General features: G+C 47.1%; 1 protein-coding gene across 1 annotated transcript in view; it reads right to left on the bottom strand.

Moving 5' to 3' along the window:
- The window catches only part of LOC139574745 (ephrin-B1-like), a 158,651-nt gene that overhangs the window by 58,768 nt on the left and 79,693 nt on the right, over positions 1-20,190 (bottom strand). Inside the window, exon 2 of the mRNA XM_071399595.1 lies at positions 13,449-13,726. Coding sequence (XP_071255696.1) covers positions 13,449-13,726 — 278 coding nt within the window. The remainder of the gene's footprint in view (positions 1-13,448; positions 13,727-20,190) is intronic.

Raw genomic sequence — 20,190 nt, 5'->3', positions numbered from 1 at the left:
TGCCTTGCAAAAGTATTCATCCCCCATGGCATTTTTCCTATTTTGTTGAATTACAACCTGTAATTACATTTTTATTTGGATTTCATGTAACGGACATACATAAAACAGTCCAAATTGGTGAAGTGAAATGAAAAAAATAACTTGTTTCAAAACATTCTAAAAAATAAAAAACGGAAAAGTTGTGCATGGTTACGTATTCACCCCCTTTGCTATGAAGCCCCTAAATAAGATCTGGTGCAACCAATTACCTTCAGAAGTCACATAATTAGTTAAATAAAGTCCACATGTGTACAATCTAAGGGTCACATAATCTGTCACGTGATCTCAGTATATATACACCTGTAAAAGGCCCCAGAGTCTGTAACACCACTAAGCAAGGGGCACCACCAAGCAAGCGGCACCATGAAGACCAAGGAGCTCTCTAAACAGGTCAGGGACAAAGTTGTGGAGAAGTACAGATCAGGGTTGGGTTATAAAAAAAAAAACGAAACTGAACATCTCACAAACCATCATTAAATCCATTATTAAAAAATGGAAAGAATATGGCACCCCAACAAACCTGCCAAGAGAGGACCGCCCACCAAAACTCACGGACCAGGCAAGAAGGGCAATAATCAGAGAGGCAACAAAGAACATAGAGACCAAAGATAACCCTGAAGGAGCTGCAAAGCTTCACAGCGGAGATTGGAGTATCTGTCCATAGGACCACTTTAAGCCGTACATTCCACAGAGCTGAGCTTTACGGAGAGTGGAATGAAAAAATCCATTGCTTAAAATAAGCAAACACATTTGGTGTTTGCTAAAAGGCGTGTGGGAGACTCCCTAAACATATGGAAGAAGGCACTCTGGTCAGATGAGACTAAATTGAGCTTTTTGGCCATCAAGGAAAATGCTATGTCTGGCACAAACCCAACACCTCTCATCACCCCAAGAACACCATCCCCACAGTGAAGCATGGTGGTGGCAGCATCATGCTGTGGGGAGGTTTTTCATCAGCAGGGACTGGGAAACTGGTCAGAATTGAAGGAATGATGGACGGCACTAAATACAGGGAAATTCTTGAGGGAAACCTGTTTCAGTCTTCCAGAGATTTGAGACTGGGATGGAGGTTCACCTTCCAGCAGGACAATAACCTTACGCATACTGGTAAAGCAACACTTGAGTGGTTTAAGGGAAAACATGTAAATGTCTTGGAATGGTCTAGTCAAAGCCTAGACTTCAATCCAATTGAGAATCTGTGGTATGACTTAAAGATTGCTGTACACCAGCGGAACCCATCCTACTTGAAGGAGCTGGAGAAGTTTTGCCTTGAAGAATGGGCAAAAATCCTGTGGCTAGATGTTCCAAGCTTATAGAGACATACCCCAAGAGACTTGCAGTTGTAATTTCTGCAAATAGTTATGCACGCTCAAGTTTTCAGTTTTTTTGTCTTATTTGTTGTTTGTTTCACAATAAAAAATATTTTGCATCTTCAAAGTGGTAGGCATGTTGTGCAAATCAAATGATACAAACCCCCCAAAAATCTATTTTAATTCCAGGTTGTAAGAAAACAAAATAGGAAAAATGCCAAGGGGGGTGAATACTTTCGCAAGGCACTGTAGGTGTTTGTCCACCTGTATGCTGAGAGGGTCAGGTCTTGTCCAGTTCTGGCATTTAGATCACCACAGACTATGTCCCTGTGCCTGGAAATGGTTGATCTCCCACTCTAGGATGGAGAAGCTGTCATTGTTAAAGTATGGGGATTCTATTGGGGTGGGGTGGGGGGGGGTATAGGTTCCACACATGATGAAATTAATGTCTAGCCAGATGTAAAATGTTCCTGTTTTGACTAATTTAATAGTGGATTAGGTCTGCTCTATACCAAATTAGCATACCCCCTGAGTCTCTTCCCTGTTTCACACCTGGTAGCTTGGTGGATGGGACTACCAGCTCTCTGTAACCTAGAGGTCAACCAGTGGGTCCATCTCCTCTTTACCATGTTTCTTGTAGGATGACAATGTCTGTATTTATAATTTCTTTTAAGTCTTGGTTCCTGCTCTTTAGGCCAAAGGCAGATTACCTCAGACCTTGTATATTCCAGGATGATATAGTAAAAGCTTTGTGTTCCATTGTGTCTAGTGGCGTTTTCGTGTGGTTTAGGCTCGGACCATAACCGTAGGTGTGAGCAGAGAATGTTGAGCATCTCATATATACCTCTTAGGTCACAGGATGGGGCTTGGAAGGTGCATTAGTGGGGTTTGGGCCTGTTGCTCTGCTCACGGCCTGGGCATATGTATGGCTTCCTGTTGAGGTCCTTGCTGCATGGGGGAGAGAAGGGGCATAGGTCTGATATGGGGGGGGCCTATATAGGGTGTGGCCAGTTTGGGAGGGTGTCTCGCTGGTCTGGGCGAGGTTTCCGTTGCTCTGTTGCCCCTGTGTGAGGTGCTGGGGCTGCGGTTGAAGGTGACGTCCTTCAAGGTCCTGGAAAAAGTTAGGATGGCTGCCTTGTAGAGGTGGACCTGGTCGTAAAGGCTGTTCAAGTCCAGTGTGGAGTGGTGGGCCACATAAGGTTTTGAGGCACAGTCCCAGAAAATGCTTGCATTCACCAGCTGTATGGTGGCAGGGTGGAAGTATTTTCGTGGTAGCAGGGTGGGGAAAGTAGGAGAAGCTTTTTCAATCATCTCTCTCTCTCTCTCTGCATGCTGGGAGTGTTTGGTGCATGCTGGGAATTGTATGAGTGAGTGCGAGTGTAGAGTTAGATATCCTGGTTTTTCTTTCATGTTTACTTTTCTTGGTGGTATCCTTTTCTTTCTATGCATGATTAAGGTTGTCATTATTTTTATTTAGTTGTTGTGGTAGAATTAAGTATATTGTTTTTCGTGTCGAAATTACCCTGGCTTTAGAGGCGATGGCGACCCCCATGAGGACGCCGTCCCTTTCACTTCGGCACGGCTTTAGGTGTGTTACTGAAGCTACTGTCACTGTGGAGGAGTTTCTGGTCGCCGTGGGAGAGAAGGTAGCATATGAGAATGTTGCTTATGCGTCACGGATGAATAAAGTGGTGGTGGTATTTCTTAAAGAAGAGCGTCTTGTAGATCGTATGGTTGAGCATGGCGTACTTCTTAAAGGAATGTTTATTCAAGTTACGCCGCTTTTTTCTCCGTCAACAAGGGTAACGATTTCGAATGTACCTCTGTTAACTCCCAATGAGCTATTGGAGCGCGAGCTATTGCGGTTTGGGAAGTTTGCAAGTTCAATTAAGATTGTCCCATTGGGTTCCAAACACCCGGGTCTGAAACAGGTTATGTCGTTTCGGCAACAGGTGTTTATGTTTTTGGACTCACCGGAACAGACTTTGGAGTTATCATTTAAAGTCAAGTATGACAACAGACTGTATATGGCTTATGCTAGTACGGGTAGTCAACAGTGTTTTGAGTGTGGGGATGTTGGCCATAAGCGATATGTTTGCCCGAAAAGGGAGAAGGCGGAGGGAGGGGCGCAGGTGGTCCTCGTAATGACTGGGCCCACTCATGTAGGGAGAAGTGGGCTGAGAGTGGTTGAGCAGCCACAAGCACCTGTTTCTGAGGAACAAGTTGTCCGTGTTGAGGGCACAGAGTTGCAACTTGTACCAGAGCAGAATGCTATGCAGCAGAAAAATATTGTTGTAGAAGGTAAGGGCGGATCTGAAGAGCCATTTCCTCAGACTGGTGAGGAGTTGCCCAGTACAAGTGCTGGGGTACAGGAGGGGGTTCATGTGGAGATAGGCTCCACAGTGGAGGAGATGCCTGGTACGAGTAATGGGGTACAGGAGGGGGTTCATGTGGAGATAGGCTCCCAGGTAGTGGAGGAGATGCCTGGTACGAGTGATGGGGTGCAAGTGGGGAGTGTTGAGAGGGATGTGGTAGAGGGGAGTCAGTGGTCTGTGGCCTAAGTTGAGGGGGATCAGAATAAGGATATGGATATCTCTCCTGATACGATAGCAGCTTATGAAGACTCAATTTATAGTCTAGAGGAGGTAAATGGGTTCCTGGATCAGACTTTTGTGAAATCTGTGAAATTGGCCAATTGTTTTGATGTTGATAAGTTTGTAAGGTCAGCTGTGATGTTACAGAAGGCGGTGGGGTTAGACCAGTTGAGTGAGAAGAAGCGTTTTCGCTTGAGGAAATTTGCTACTGCTGTCACTGCAGCAAAAGGTAGTGGGAAACGTGGTCATGTTAAGAGAAAAATAAAACAATGATGATGATCATGCCTCATAGGGTGTTTTTTAAATTTTTGGTCTGGTTTCTCTGTGGTGTCTTCCGCATTTCTTTTCTCTATGGAGGTACTAAGGGGAGGTTCTCTCAATAGTAATGGGGGAAGGGACAGGAATAAGAGGGCTTGGGTATTAGAAGTAATAACACAGAAAAGGCTTAATGTAGTTTTTCTACAGGAGACACATAGTGATGAGGAAAATGAGGTTGACTGGGGTATGTGGTGGGAGGGGCAGCATATACTCAGTCATGGTACTAATTTCAGTGCTGGGGTGGCCATCTTGTTTTCCTCAGGCTTAGGGGTGACTGTGGTATCTACAACAGAGATTGTCAAGAGTCAGGTTTTATTGGTCAAGGCGGATGTTATGGGTTTTTTGTTTGTTGTTTTGAATGTTTATGCTCCTAATGAGGGTACAGAGCATATTGCTGTATTTGATCAAATGAAGGAAACCTTAAGACAGTGTGACCAAGAGGGGTGTATGGTTTTACAGGGGGACTGGAACTGTACAGTGGATTTTACTGTTGATCGCACTGCTGAAGAACCTCACCTGCGGTCAGCTACCTGCCTGTCTGGTCTATTAGTTGAGCTTTCTGATGTGTGGAGAGTAAGGAATGCAAAAGTTAGGCAGTACACATGGCTAAAAGTTAATGAAGGTGGTGTCAGTGCAGCAAGGTTAGACAGGTTGTATGTATCTGATCACTACTGTAGTAGGGTTGGAAGGTTAGACAGGTTGTATGTATCTGATCCCTACTGTAGCAGGGTTGGAAGGTTAGACAGGTTGTATGTATCTGATCATTACTGTAGTAGGGTTGGAAGGTTAGACAGGTTGTATGTATCTGATCACTACTGTAGTAGGGTTGGAAGGTGTGATATTACTCCTGTGGGTTTCTCTGATCACCATATTGTTACTGTTGATATTCACTTGTCCTGTCCACGAAGGTCATCACCTTACTGGTATTTTAATGTCAAGTTGTTACATGATGTCATGTTTGTGAAAGGTTTTTGTTGTTTTGGGAAAAATGGAGGGTTATAAAAGGGAATTGAGACAATGGTGGGAGGTTGGGAAGGCCCAAATACAATTATTTTGTCAACAGTATGCTGCTCTGTCTCGAATTGAAGTTAAAGAGACTATTAGGGCCCTTGAACAGGACATCAAATCTATTGAATTGAAGTTGCTCACTCAGAATGACCCCGGACTAGTTATGAACTTACAGGACAAGAGACATGAACGGAGGTCGTTTCTACATGAAGAGTGTAGGGTGCCTTGATTAGGTCTCGTTTCGCTTCCCTCAAGGATATGGATGCTCCTAGTGCTTCTATTTTTTAACCTAGGGCAGTCGACATTGCAACGCAAACAGATGGTCTGCCTTCGTCTCCCTGATGGGAAGGTGACCACGGATGACGGTGAAATGCGCCAATATGCACGGGATTTCTACTCTGCCCTCTATAAGGAGGAGGATTGTGATTCTCTTACTGAACAGTTGTTACATGGACTTCCTCAATTGGGCCCTGAGCAGAGATTTGCTTTGGACTCTGACATTACACTGCAGGAGCTGTTCACTGCAGTTATGCAGCTCTCATCAGGCCGAGCCCCTGGCATCGATGGTTTACCATATGAGTTTTATAAGCACTTTTGGGGGTCTATTGGGGGGGGGTTTTATGAAGTGGTGTGTGACTCTTTTCATGAGGGTTCTCTTCCTGTATCCTGTCAACGTGCTGTGCTTTCATTGTTGCCAAAAAAGCGAGATTTGGCTCTTGTAAAAAATTGCTGTGTGCAGAATATAAAATAGTCTCTCAAACAGGTTGAAAGAGTATCTGGGGCTGTTGGTCCACAAGGACCAGTCTTACTGTGTGCCTGACCGCTCTATCGTTGATCATTTGTTTCTGATAAGAGATGTTTTAGACATTTGTAAACTGTCTGATGTGAATGTGGGTTTACTTTCTTTGGATCAGAAGGCTTTTGACTGTGTGGACCACCAGTACTTGTTCAAGACAATGAAAGCCTTTGGGGCAGCCAAATTAGCAATATGGAAGACCCAAAAGAACAGTATTTGGGGACAGGGGTCTGTGGATGTGGTGGGAATGCTTGCAGGGACACTCAGGGTTGAGTTTGCCTATTACAAACTGGTTAACAATATTTTCAGAGGCTGTTATGTTTAGTTATTTGGTGTTGTGTTTTTAATTGATGTAATTATGGTTTTGTATGAGAGTTGTGGGCTCCCAGACCCAATAAAGACTTTCTCTCTCTCTCTCTCTCTCTCTGGATGGAGGGCAGAGATGGAGGGATGGAGAGATGGAGGGCAGAGATGGAGGGATGGAGGGCAGAGATGGCGGGATGGAGGGCAGAGATGGAGGGCAGAGATGGCGGGATGGAGGGCAGAGATGGAGGGATGGAGGGCAGAGATGGCGGGATGGAGGGCAGAGATGGAGGGATGGAGGGATGGAGGGCAGAGATGGAGGGCAGAGATGGCGGGATGGAGGGATGGAGGGCAGAGATGGAGGGATGGAGGGATGGAGGGCAGAGATGGAGGAATGGAGGGCAGAGATGGAGGGATGGAGGGCAGAGATGGAGGGATGGAGGGCAGAGATGGAGGGATGGAGGGCAGAGATGGAGGGATGGAGGGCAGAGATGGAGGGATGGAGGGCAGAGATGGAGGGATTGAGGGCAGAGATGGAGGGATTGAGGGCAGAGATGGAGGAATGGAGGGCAGAGATGGAGGGATGGAGGGCAGAGATGGAGGGATGGAGGGCAGAGATGGAGGAATGGAGGGCAGAGATGGAGGGATGGAGGGCAGAGATGGAGGGATGGAGGGCAGAGATGGAGGGCAGAGATGGAGGGCAGAGATGGAGGGCAGAGATGGAGGAATGGAGGGATGGAGGGCAGAGATGGAGGAATGGAGGGATGGAGGGCAGAGATGGAGGGATGGAGGAATGGAGGGATGGAGGGCAGAGATGGAGGGATGGAGGGCAGAGATGGAGGAATGGAGGGATGGAGGGCAGAGATGGAGGGATGGAGGGCAGAGATGGAGGAATGGAGGGATGGAGGGCAGAGATGGAGGGATGGAGGGCAGAGATGGAGGGATGGAGGGCAGAGATGGAGGGCAGAGATGGATGGATGGAGGGCAGAGATGGAGGGATGGAGGGCAGAGATGGAGGAATGGAGGGATGGAGGGCAGAGATGGAGGGATGGAGGGCAGAGATGGAGGAATGGAGGGATGGAGGGCAGAGAAGGAGGAATGGAGGGATGGAGGGCAGAGATGGAGGAATGGAGGGCAGAGATGGAGGAATGGAGGGATGGAGGGCAGAGATGGAGGGATGGAGGGCAGAGATGGAGGGCAGAGATGGAGGGATGGAGGGATGGAGGGCAGAGATGGAGGGATGGAGGGCAGAGATGGAGGAATGGAGGGATGGAGGGCAGAGATGGAGGGATGGAGGGCAGAGATGGAGGGATGGAGGGCAGAGATGGAGGTGGAGATGGAGCCAGGTGATGGGCAGAGGAGAAGCCAGGTGATGGGCAGCAGAGGCCAGGTGATGGGCAGAGGAGAAGCCAGGTGATGGGCAGAGGAGAAGCCGGGTGATGGGCAGAGGAGAAGCCAGGTGATGGGCAGAGGAGAAGCCAGGTGCAGCAGAGAGGCCAGGTGCAGCAGAGAGGCCAGGTGCAGCAGAGAGGCCAGGTGAAGCAGAGAGGCCAGGTGCAGCAGAGAGGCCAGGTGCAGCAGAGAGGCAAGGTGCAGCAGAGAGGCCAGGTGCAGCGGAAAGGCCAGGTGCAGCGGAAAGGCCAGGCGCAGCGGAGAGGCCAGGCGCAGCGGAGAGGCCAGGTGCAGCGGAGAGGCCAGGTGCAGCGGAGAGGCCAGGTGCAGCGGAAAGGCCAGGTGATGGGCAGAGGAGAAGCCAGGTGATGGGCAGAGGAGAAGCCAGGTGCAGCAGAGAGGCCAGGTGCAGCGGAGAGGCCGGGTGCAGCGGAGAGACCAGGTGCAGCGGAGAAGCCAGGTGCAGCAGAGAGGCAAGGTGCAGCGGAGAGGCCGGGTGCAGCGGAGAGGCCATGTGTTGGGCAGAGGAGAGGCCAAGTTATGGGCAGAGGAGAGGCCAGGTGCAGCAGAGAGGCCAGATGAGAGGCAGGGGAGAGGCCAGGTGATAGGCAGGGGAGAGGCCAGGTGATAGGCAGGAGAGAGGCCAGGTGCAGCAGAGAGGCAAAATATTTTTTAACAAGTATTTTTGACTAACTGAATGATGTGCTTCACCATTGTAGTTGTTGGGAATCTAAATAATAATTTGTGAATAACAAACAATAAAAGTAAACAATTTAGCTGTAGCCTTCCTTTCAAATTGTGTCGCTGCTGTCACGGTACATTTTCTTTTTCTTAGAAACGACGCCGACAAAACAATACAAAACAAACCGTGAAGCTTAAGACTATGTGCCACAAACAAAGTCAACTTCCCACAAAGACAGGTGGGAAAAAGGGCTACCTAAGTATGGTTCTCAATCAGAGACAACGATAGACAGCTGTCCCTGATTGAGAACCCTACCCGGCCAAAACATAGAAATACAAATAATAGAACATAGAATACCCACCCCAAATCACACCCTGACCAAACCAAATAGAGACATAAAAAGGATCTCTAAGGTCAAGGCGTGACAGCTGCAAAACAAATTTTGTAGATACTTTAAGTTGATTTGGACATTCAATTTATGGGACTTTGCAACTCAATAGATGCTAGTCAGCCTGAAGTAAACACTTCTAAAGGTAAGATATATGGCCTTTTAGCTCTATAAAATCTGCGATGCATGCTGAAACAGTCATTTTCAATGTTTTCCCCCCAAAACCTTCCCAATTAAATGTTGACTGCAAAATAAGCCTTCCTGGCAGAATGATATCGTGATGATTTGTAACAATACGGTGACATTTGTTTATCATATTCTGCCATCACATGTGCAGTACAGAAACCTGACAGAAACACAGCTAACCCGAACAAAAATGTATTGTGACTAAAACTCTACAACACCTGACACCAATATAGTGGATTAGGGGGGTTACCCTGACCGGGACTCAAAGCCTGGTCCCTGTGACTGTCATTCCTAAACCATTATACACTCACAATTCTCGCTATATGAGCCATCATACAATTCCTACCAAGTGGGTTAACCCTGTTGGTACGATGCATACAATGTTTGCATTTCACGCCAGTGACCCGGTTTTACTTCCTTGTCCTGTGACGTTTTCTCCATTGGTGTCAGAAGTGGGAATACCAAAAGGCTTAAAACTCTTGGGGAGGTCGCTAAGGTCAAAGGTTGTTTAGTATTATTACAAGGTGTACTACTTTTATTTAAAAAAATATTATGATTATAAAAAATGTTGCTTGCTTGCATCACTTAATAATTTAATACATTTGTATGGCCTTGGCGACAATACAATTATCTTACCTAGACTAGGCTACAACACCACATTGAAATGAATAATGCCGTTTTCAAAAACCCGCTAGGCTGTAAACTGCAGTGAAAATGTAATTTGAATAATGGCGCAAAAGCCCTGTTATTTGAATGTTTCATTCTATTCATATCATTTGAATCAGTTGTGGGTCTACTCTCGACAGATTACAAGGTCTAGAAAGGCACAGTACAGGACAGTCTGTCTGTATTTTTTATTTTAAAACTGATGCATCATTCTCCCAAGTCGTCCTATATAGTGTGTCCATCGGCCTCTGCTCCCAGCAGTCCCAGTTATTCAGGAAAGCTTAGCGCTTGTTGGGCCTCTTTTCTGATCCTCGACCTCTAACCTAACGCTTCAATACAGCCTAAATATTTGTCATTTAACTTTTAAAATGTATGACCTTTTCAATGTGTGGCATAAACAACCAGTCACAATGTTTTAATGTGATTAGGCTACTTCAATTCCCCTGCCTGTGAGTTGTAAACCTTCATGCAGCTCACTCCACCCATCCCCTGATGATACCAGAGAGACTAGGGAATCCTAAACTGTCTCCCCAAACTCCCAGTGACCTCTGCTACCAGGAAGCCAATGGGTTGGTAGGGAGGTTGCTAGAGGGCAGGTCAGAGCCTCCTCAGTCTCTCTCCAAGTGGACAAGAGGGATGGAATGTGTGGACAGAAAAACCATATCCATCTTATCCACTGGAAATAAACGTCCCTATTGTGTGTAACTCTATTTGACTCTATGTAAACTGGAAACCACATATCCTGAGGCTGCATTCATTGTAGCTGGGGATTTTAACCAGGCTAATCTGAAAACAAGACTCCCTAAATTCTATCAGAATATCGATTGCGCAACCAGGGCTGGTAAAACCCTGGATCATTGTTATTCTAACTTCCGCGACGCATATAAGGCCCTCCCCCGCCCTCCTTTCGGAAAAGCTGACCATGACTCCATTTTGTTGCTTCCAGCCTACAGACAGAAACTAAAATAAGAAGCTCCCGCGCTCAGGTCTGTTCAACGCTGGTCCGACCAATCTGATTCCACGCTTCAAGACTGCTTCGATCACGTGGATTGGGATATGTTCCGCTTTGCGTCCAACAACAACATTGACAAATACGCTGATTCGGTGAGCGAGTTCATTAGAAAGTGCATCGGCGATGTCGTACCCACAGCAACTATTAAAACATTCCCAAACCAGAAACCGTGGATTGATGGCAGCATTCGCGCGAAACTGAAAGTGCGAACCACTGCTTTTAACCAGGGTAAGGTGCCCGGAAACATGACCGAATACAAACAGTGTAGCTATTCCCTCCGCAAGGCAATCAAACAAGCTAAGCGTCAGTATAGAGACAAAGTAGAGTTGCAATTCAACGGCTCAGACACAAGTGGTATGTGGCAGGGTCTACAGTCAATCACGGATTACAAAAAGAAAACCAGCCCCATCGCGGACCAGGATGTCTTGCTCCCAGACAGGCTAAATAACTTATTTTCTCGCTTTGAGCACAATACAGTGCCACTGACACGGCCCGCTACCAAAACCTGCGGACTCTCCTTCACTGCAGCCGACGTGAGTAAAACATTTAAACGTGTTAACCCTCGCAAGGCTGCAGGCCCAGACGGCATCCCCAGCCGCGTCCTCAGAGCATGCGCAGACCAGCTGGCTGGTGTGTTTACGGACATATTCAATCAATCCTTATCCCAGTCTGCTGTTCCCACATGCTTCAAGAGGGCCACCATTGTTCCTGTTACCAAGAAAGCTAAGGTAACTGAGCTAAACGACTACCGCCCCGTAGCACTCACTTCCGCCATCATGAAGTGCTTTGAGAGACTAGTCAAGGACCATATCACCTCCACCCTACCTGACACCCTAGACCCACTCCAATTTGCTTACCGCCCCAATAGGTCCACAGACGACACAATCGCAACCACACTGCCCTAACCCATCTGGACAAGAGGAATACCTATGTGAGAATGCTGTTCATCGACTACAGCTCAGCATTTAACACCATAGTACCCTCCAAACTCGTCATTAAGCTCGAGACCCTGGGTCTCGACCCCGCCCTGTGCAACTGGGTACTGGACTTCCTGACGGGCCGCCCCCAGGTGGTGAGGGTAGGTAACAACATCTCCACCCCGCTGATCCTCAACACTGGGACCCCACAAGGGTGCGTTCTGAGCCCTCTCCTGTACTCCCGGTTCACCCATGACCGCGTGGCCATGCTCGCCTCCAACTCAATCATCAAGTTTGCAGACAACACAACAGTAGTAGGCTTGATTACCAACAACGACGAGACAGCCTACAGGGAGGAGGTGAGGGCCCTCGGAGTTTGGTGTCAGGAAAATAACCTCACACTCAACGTCAACAAAACAAAGGAGATGATTGTGGACTTCAGGAAACAGCAGGAGGCTGAAGAAATTCGGGTTGTCACCAAAAGCACTCACAAACTTCTACAGATGCACAATCGAGAGCATCCTGTCGGGCTGTATCACCGCCTGGTACGGCAACTGCTCCGCCCACAACCATAAGGCTCTCCAGAGGGTAATGAGGTCTGCACAACGCATCCCTGGGGGCAAACTACCTGCCCTCCAGGACACCTATACCACCCAATGTCACAGGAAGGCCATAAAGATCATCAAGGACAACAACCACCCGAGCCACTGCCTTTACCCCCCGCTATCATCCTGAAGGCGAGGTCAGTACAGGTGCATCAAAGCAGGGACCGAGAGACTGAAAAACAGCTTCTATCTCAAGGCCATCAGACTGTTAAACAGCCTTAATATAATGTATATGTATATACTGTACTCGATACCATCTACTGCATCTTGCCATCTTTATGTAATACATGTATCACTAGCCACTTTAAACTATGCACTTTTATGTTTACATACCCTACATTACTCATCTCATATGTATATACTGTACTCGATACCATCTACTGCATCTTGCCTATGCCGTTCTGTACCATCACTCATTCATATATCTTTATGTACATATTCTTTATCCCTTTACACGTGTGTGTATAAGGTAGTAGTTGTGGAATTGTTAGGTTAGATTACTCGTTGGTTATTACTGCATTGTCGGAACTAGAAGCACAAGCATTTCGCTACACTCGCATTAACATCTGCTAACCATGTGTATGTGACAAATAAAATTTGGTTGGATTTGATCTGTGTGAGGGAGCTGTATTCCTCTGACTGGGAAAGGTGTCAATATCCACATTTATAAATGCAGAGTTGCTACAGTTATTGTTATTTCTGTTGGTAAATATTATTTTTGAGGGAATGTTATGAGGGGGGAGGGTGTGCAATATTGTGAAGATATATATTTTTTAATGACACCTTAAGTTGGACCAGTCTCCTGCTCTTGTTGACTGTCCTCATCTCTCTACATTGGGTCAGTTATCAGCTCAGACAAACTAAACTGTCTTTATATAACAGATTTACTCGGCTCCACTTTACACCACAACCATCACCGGGGACAAATAAATAGGTTAGGAAACACCACTCCCTGGGCCCACTCACACGGCTTAATGAAGCTTCATCAAGCGTGATGAAACAGAACCTATTTGATGCATTGTGGAGGGTCAGCACTCTTTCATTATTTACAGTCAACAAGAGTGGAACAAAGGTTTTAGCTGTTAGCCCATCGTCAGTCTGGGCTCGGAGGTCAGTGGTTTCAACAACATATACAACTTCAACTATAAACCTTATTCTTGTAGTCATGTGTGATGATATAAACTGTTATAAGACATTACAAAAAAATTGATAAAGCTTTATTCAGTACTCACATGTGATGTAGTAATTCATATTCTTCTTAAACTCCAGGCCCATATAGTTGGGACTAAACTCCTGGAACTTGATGGTGAACTTGATGTCCTTCTCTGGCTTGTTACAGTTGACCAGTACGTTGGGGTCCATGACCGTGCTGCACCCCTCCGCCTGCTCTCTCCTGACCAGGTACAGCTTATAGAACTCATAGTCTCGTCCTGGCTCAGCCTTGGGGCAGATAATGTCCAGCTTGTCCCCGATGTCTGGGTAGATGACCACCCCTCTACCTGACAGGAACCTGAGGGGAGGAGAAGAGACATAAGATATCTGGGTAGATGACCACCCCTCTACCTGACAGGAACCTGAGGGGAGGAGAAGAGACATAAGATATCTGGGTAGATGACCACCCCTCTACCTGACAGGAACCTGAGGGGAGGAGAAGAGACATAAGATATCTGGGTAGATGACCACCCCTCTACCTGACAGGAACCTGAGGGGAGGAGAAGAGACATAAGATGTCTGGGTAGATGACCACCCCTCTACCTGACAGGAACCTGAGGGGAGGAGAAGAGACATAAGATATCTGGGTAGATGACCACCCCTCTACCTGACAGGAACCTGAGGGGAGGAGAAGAGACATAAGATATCTGGGTAGATGACCACCCCTCTACCTGACAGGAACCTGAGGGGAGGAGAAGAGACATAAGATATCTGGGTAGATGACCACCCCTCTACCTGACAGGAACCTGAGGGGAGGAGAAGAGACATAAGATATCTGGGTAGATGACCACCCCTCTACCTGACAGGAACCTGAGGGGAGGAGAAGAGACATAAGATATCTGGGTAGATGACCACCCCTCTACCTGACAGGAACCTGAGGGGAGGAGAAGAGAACATGGTCTGGACTGATGTAGACTGCCTCCAGAGAACATGGTCTGGACTGATGTAGACTGCTTCCAGAGAACATGGTCTGGACTGATGTAGACTGCCTCCAGAGAACATGTTCTGGACTGATGTAGACTGCCTCCAGAGAACATGGTCTGGACTGATGTAGACTGCCTCCAGAGAACATGGTCTGGACTGATGTAGACTGCCTCCAGAGAACATGGTCTGGGCTGATGTAGACTGCCTCCAGAGAACATGGTCTGGACTGATGTAGACTGCCTCCAGAGAACATGGTCTGGACTGATGTAGACTGCCTCCAAAATGGCACCCTATTCACTATATAAGTAAGTACAGTGCATTCGAAAAGTATTCAGACCCCTTCACTTTTTCAACATTTTGTTTTACGTTACAGCCTTATTCTAAAATGTATTAAATTGTTTTTTGTATTCATTAAACTACACTCAATACCCCATAATGAAAAGCAAAACAGGTTTTTATACATTTTTGCAAATTTATAAATAAAGTAACTGAAATATCACATTTACAGAAGTATTCAGACCCTTTACTCAGTACTTTGTTGAAGCACCTTTGGCAGGGATTACAGCCTCGGGTCGTCTTGAGTATGACACTACACCTGTATTTGGGGAGTTTCTCCCATTCTTCTCTGCAGATCCTCTCAAGCTCTGTCAGGTTGGATGGCTATTTTCAGGTCTCTCCAGAGATGTTCGATCGGGTTCAAGTCCGGGCTCTGGCTGAGTCACTCAAAAAAAAACATTCAGAGACTTGTCCCGAAGCCATTCCTGCATTGTCTTGGCTGTGTGCTTAGGATCATTGTCCTGTTGGAAGGTGAACCTTCGCCCAGTCTGAGGTCCTGAGAGCTCTGGAGCAAGTTCTCATCAAGGATCTCCCTGTCTCCCTCTGCTCATCTTTGCCTCAATCCTGACTAGACTCCCAGTCCCTGCCGTTGAAAAACATCCCCACAGCATGATGCTGCCACCACCATGCTTCACCATAGGGATTGTATTGACCAGGTGATGAGCGATGCCTGGCATCCTCCAGACGTGACACTTGGCATTCAGGTCAAAGAGTTCAATCTTGTTTCTCATGGTCTGAGGCCTTTAGGTGCCTTTTGGCAAACTCTAAGCGGGCTGTCATGTGCCTTTTACTGAGGAGTGACTTCCATCTGGCCACTCTACCATGAAGGCCTGATTGGTGGATTGCTGCAGAGATGGTTGTCCTTCTGGAAGGTTCTCCCATCTTCACAGAGGAACTCTGGAGCTCTGTCAGAGTGACCATCGGGTTCTTGGTCACCTCCCTGACCAAGGCCCTTCTCTCCCGATTGCTCAGTTTGGTCGGGCGGCCAGCTCTAGGAAAAGTGTTGGGGGTTCCAAACTTCTTCAATTTAAGAATGATGGAGGGCACCATGTTCTTGGGGACTTTCAATGCTGCAGAAAAGCTTTGGTACCCTTCTCCAGATCTGTGCCTCGACACAATCTTGTCTCGGAGCTCTATGGACAATTCCTTCGACCTCATGGCTTGGTTTTTGCTCTGACATGCACTGTCTACTGTGGGACCTTATATAGACAGGTGTGTGCCTTTCCAAATCAATTGAATTTAACACAGGTGGATTCCAATCAAGTTGTAGAAACATCTCAAGGATGATCAATGGATGCATCTGAGCTCAATTTTGCGTCTCATAGCAAAGGGTTGGAATACATATGTAAGTAAGATATTTAAGTTTTTTATTTGTAACAAAAAAAAAAAACGTTTCACTTGTCATTATGGGGTATTGTGTGTAGATTGATGAGGAAAAAATAAATCAATACATTTTAGAATAAGGCTGTAACGTAACAAAATGTGGAAAAAGTGAAGGGGTCTGAATGCTTCCTGAATGCACTGTAAGCAAGCCTTTTCAGAACGGCCCATAGGTACCTGGTCAAAAGAAATGCCCTACATATGGAATAGGGACACAGTCACAGTCAGGACCCTCATTGTGGGTTTGAGTTCATTCCTTTTTTTTGAGTGGGTAGATTCCACATACCTCTAAAACGATAAACTGTTTTCTCATGATAATGCCAGTATTCTGGGGGGGGGGGGGGGGGGGGGGGACAGTCTTAAACAGTATAGCAAGCATTGAAACCAGAGAGGAGATTTTAATGTCAAAATATTTAAAGTACAATGTGTAATGTTATCAGCCTGACCCTGACCCCTGACCCAGATCCTGTGATAGAGAGTAAAGAGCTGAGAGTGCGGTCTGCTCGGGAAAGACAGGCAGGCAGACAGGAAGACGGACAGGAAGACAGGCAGACAGACAGGAAGACAGGCAGACAGACAGACAGGCGGAACCATTGTTCTTCAAAATGTCAACAGGGTTCAGCACTCGCTACTGTCCCAGTTAACCAGCCCATTAACCCAGACAGCCTTATGCACCACTGTGTGTGTGTGGTCACGGGCAGTACCGGGAATATCAGCAGATGAGACCATGGCAACAGATTTGGGGGAGGATTTAGAGGAGCGAGAAATTTTTGTTTTTCTTACTGATCCCTTAAGGTTTAGTAGGACATCAGGGGATACAGGAAGGCTTTCTCTCCCCCCACCCTCTCTCTCCCCTCCCAACCTCTCTCTTTCTCCCCCCCCTCTCTCTCCCTCCCACCCTCTCTCTCTCTCTCTCCCCTCCCAACCTCTCTCTTTCTCCCCCCCTTTCTCTCCCCCACACCCTCTCTCTCTCTCTCCCCTCCCAACCTCTCCCTTTCTCCCCCCTATCTCTCCCTCCCAACCCCTCTCTCTCTCTCCCATCCCCTTTCTCACCCCCTATCTCTCCCCCCTCTCCCCTCCCACCATCTATCTCTCTGTCTCACCCCTCTCTCCCTCCCCCCTTTTTCACTCACCTGGCACCCTCTCTCTCTCTATCCACCCTCTCTCTCTCTGTCCACCGTCCTCTCTTTCCTCTCTCACCCCACCCTCTCCCCCCTCTCTCTCCCTCCCACCCCCTCTCTCTCTCTCCCCTCCCAACTTCCCCCCCCCACCATCTCTCTTTCTCCCCCCTCTCTCTCCCTCCCACCCCCCCTCTCTCTCTCCCCTCCCAACCTCTCCCCCCCACCCTCTCTCTTTCTCCCCCCTCTCTCCCTCCCTCTCTCTCCCCCCTTTTGCACTCACCTGGCACCCTCTCTCTCTCTGTCCACCCTCTCTCTCTCTGTCTACCGTCCTCTCTTTCCTCTCTCCCCCCACCCTCTCTCTCTCCCCCCCACCCTCTCTCTTTCTCCCCCCCTCTCTCTCCCTCCCACCCCCTCTATTTCTCTCCCCCCCTCTCTCTCCCTCCCACCCCCTCTCTCCCCCCCCCCCCCCCCCCACCATCTCTCTCTCTCAGAGTTTGTACTCCCGGCCACCTTATCTACATCTATCATCACTCAGCTCATTAGACTGCTAAACGACTCCCTGTCAGAGAGAGAAACAGAGAGAGAGAGATGAGAGAGATTCCCAGCCTTCATTCCTATTCAATTTGGATGGAGGCATTACCAGATGTCTTCATGTACTAGGAGTGGGAGGAATAAAGGAGGAATAGAAAGGATCAATGCTAAATGAGACAGGAAATGGACTCTGTGTTTAATGTGATGAGATATTAAAATGACAGGAAATGGACTCTGTGTTTAATGTGATGAGATGTTAAAATGACAGGAAATGGACTCTGTGTTTAATGTGATGAGATGTTAAAATGACAGGAAATGGACTCTGTGTTTAATGTGATGAGATGTTAAAATGACAGGAAATGGACTCTGTGTTTAATGTGATGACATGTTAAAATGACAGGAAATGGACTCTGTGTTTAATGTGATGAGATGTTAAAATGACAGGAAATGGACTCTGTGTTTAATGTGATGACATGTTAAAATGACAGGAAATGGACTCTGTGTTTAATGTGATGAGATGTTAAAATGACAGGAAATGGACTCTGTCTTTAATGTGATGACATGTTAAAATGACAAGAAATGTACTCTGTGTTAATGTGATGAGGTGTTAAAATGGTCAGAATGTACTCTGTGTTAATGTGATGAGATGATAGAGTATGCCGATTGGAAGGGGGATCAGAGAAGGGATTGGGCTGGTACACACGCATGAACACACACACACACACGCACACACACACACACACACAGTTCCGAAAGGGGTTAGGCAATGGGCCGGTACTCCCCTGTTATTGTCTGCTCTCTGCTTAGGGGGGCATTAATTCAGAGAGCAATAAGAGGGTGTGTGTGTGTGTGTGTGTGTGTGTGTGTGTGTGTGTGTGTGTGTGTGTGTGTGTGTGTGTGTGTGTGTGTGTGTGTGTGTGTGTGTGTGTGTGTGTGTGTCTGTGTGTGTGTCTGTGTGTGTGTCTGTGTGTGTGTCGCCCCAACCCAGACAAGGACTCCATCAGTCGCTAATTTGATCTACAAGATGCACCAGTGAGGCATAAACAAGTTACCATAGCAACATGAGGCTTTGTAGGTGACCCACACTCTCTACGCCCTCCCTCTCCCTGCCCCCTCCCTCGCCCTGCCCCCCCCCCTCGCCCTGCCCCCCCCCCTCGCCCTGCCCCCTCCCTCTCCCTGCCCCCTCCCTCCCTCGCCCTACCCCCTCCCTCGCCCTGCCCCCTCCCTCTCCCTTCCCCTCCCTCTCCCTGCCCCCTCCCTCTCGCTGCCCCCTCCCTCTCCCTGCCGCCTCCCTTGCCCTGCCCCCTCTCTCGTTCCCTCTCTTTCTATCATTTTCTCTCTTTCATTCATTCATGCTTTCACACACTGTGTTCCGTGGCAGACAAACAACTGTTCAAAAACAACAGGTATTGGAAACAACATTAAAAATCCTCAAAACACTAACTTGGACTCAAAACACTAACCTGGACTAAAAACACTAACCTGGACTCAAAACACTAACCTGGACTCAAAACACTAACCTGGACTTAAAACACTAACCTGGACTCAAAACACTAACCTGGACTCATTTTGTTCAGCAAGAGATGTTGATACTTTTCATTGAAGACCAAACAAGTGCTCTCAAAAAGGATTGTGAAGCAAAAACAGATAGATAAATATAGTTGTACTCAGTGACTTAGTCTCTCTCTCTCTCTCTCTCTCTCTCTCTCTCTCTCTCTCTCTCTCTCTCTCTCTCTCTCTCTCTCTCTCTCTCAATTCAATTCAATTCAATTCAATTCAAGGGGCTTTATTGGCATGGGAAACATGTGTTAACATTGCCAAAGCAAGTGAGGTAGATAATATACAAAAGTGAAATAAACAATACAAATTAACAGTAAACATTACACATACAGAAGTTTCAAAGCAATAAAGACATTACAAGTGTCATATTATATATATATACAGTGTTGTAGCAATGTACAAATGGTTAAAGCACACAAGTTAAAAAAAATAAACATAAATATGGGTTGTATTTACAATGGTGTTTGTTCTTCACTGGTTGCCCTTTTCTTGTGGCAACAGGTCACAAATCTTGCTGCTGTGATGGCACACTGTGGAATTTCACCCAGTAGATATGGGAGTTTATCATAATTGGATTTGGTTTCGAATTCTTTGTGGATCTGTGTAATCTGAGGGAAATATGTGTCTCTAATATGGTCATACATTGGGCAGGAGGTTAGGAAGTGCAGCTCAGGAAGTGCACCTCATTTTGTGGGCAGTGTGCACATAGCCTGTCTTCTCTTGAGAGCCATGTCTGCCTACGGCGGCCTTTCTCAATAGCAAGGCTATGCTCACTGAGTCTGTACATAGTCAAAGCTTTCCTTAAGTTTGGGTCAGTCTCTCTCTCTCTCTCTCTGTCTGTATCCAGTCTTTGTTAACAGTCACTGTCATTCTCTCTGTCTCTCTCTCTCTGTCTGTCTCTCTCCCTCTT

Source organism: Salvelinus alpinus, chromosome 4 (assembly GCF_045679555.1).
Source record: "Salvelinus alpinus chromosome 4, SLU_Salpinus.1, whole genome shotgun sequence".
NCBI lineage: Eukaryota > Metazoa > Chordata > Actinopteri > Salmoniformes > Salmonidae > Salvelinus > Salvelinus alpinus.
This window is presented reverse-complemented; position numbering and strand designations above follow the sequence as displayed.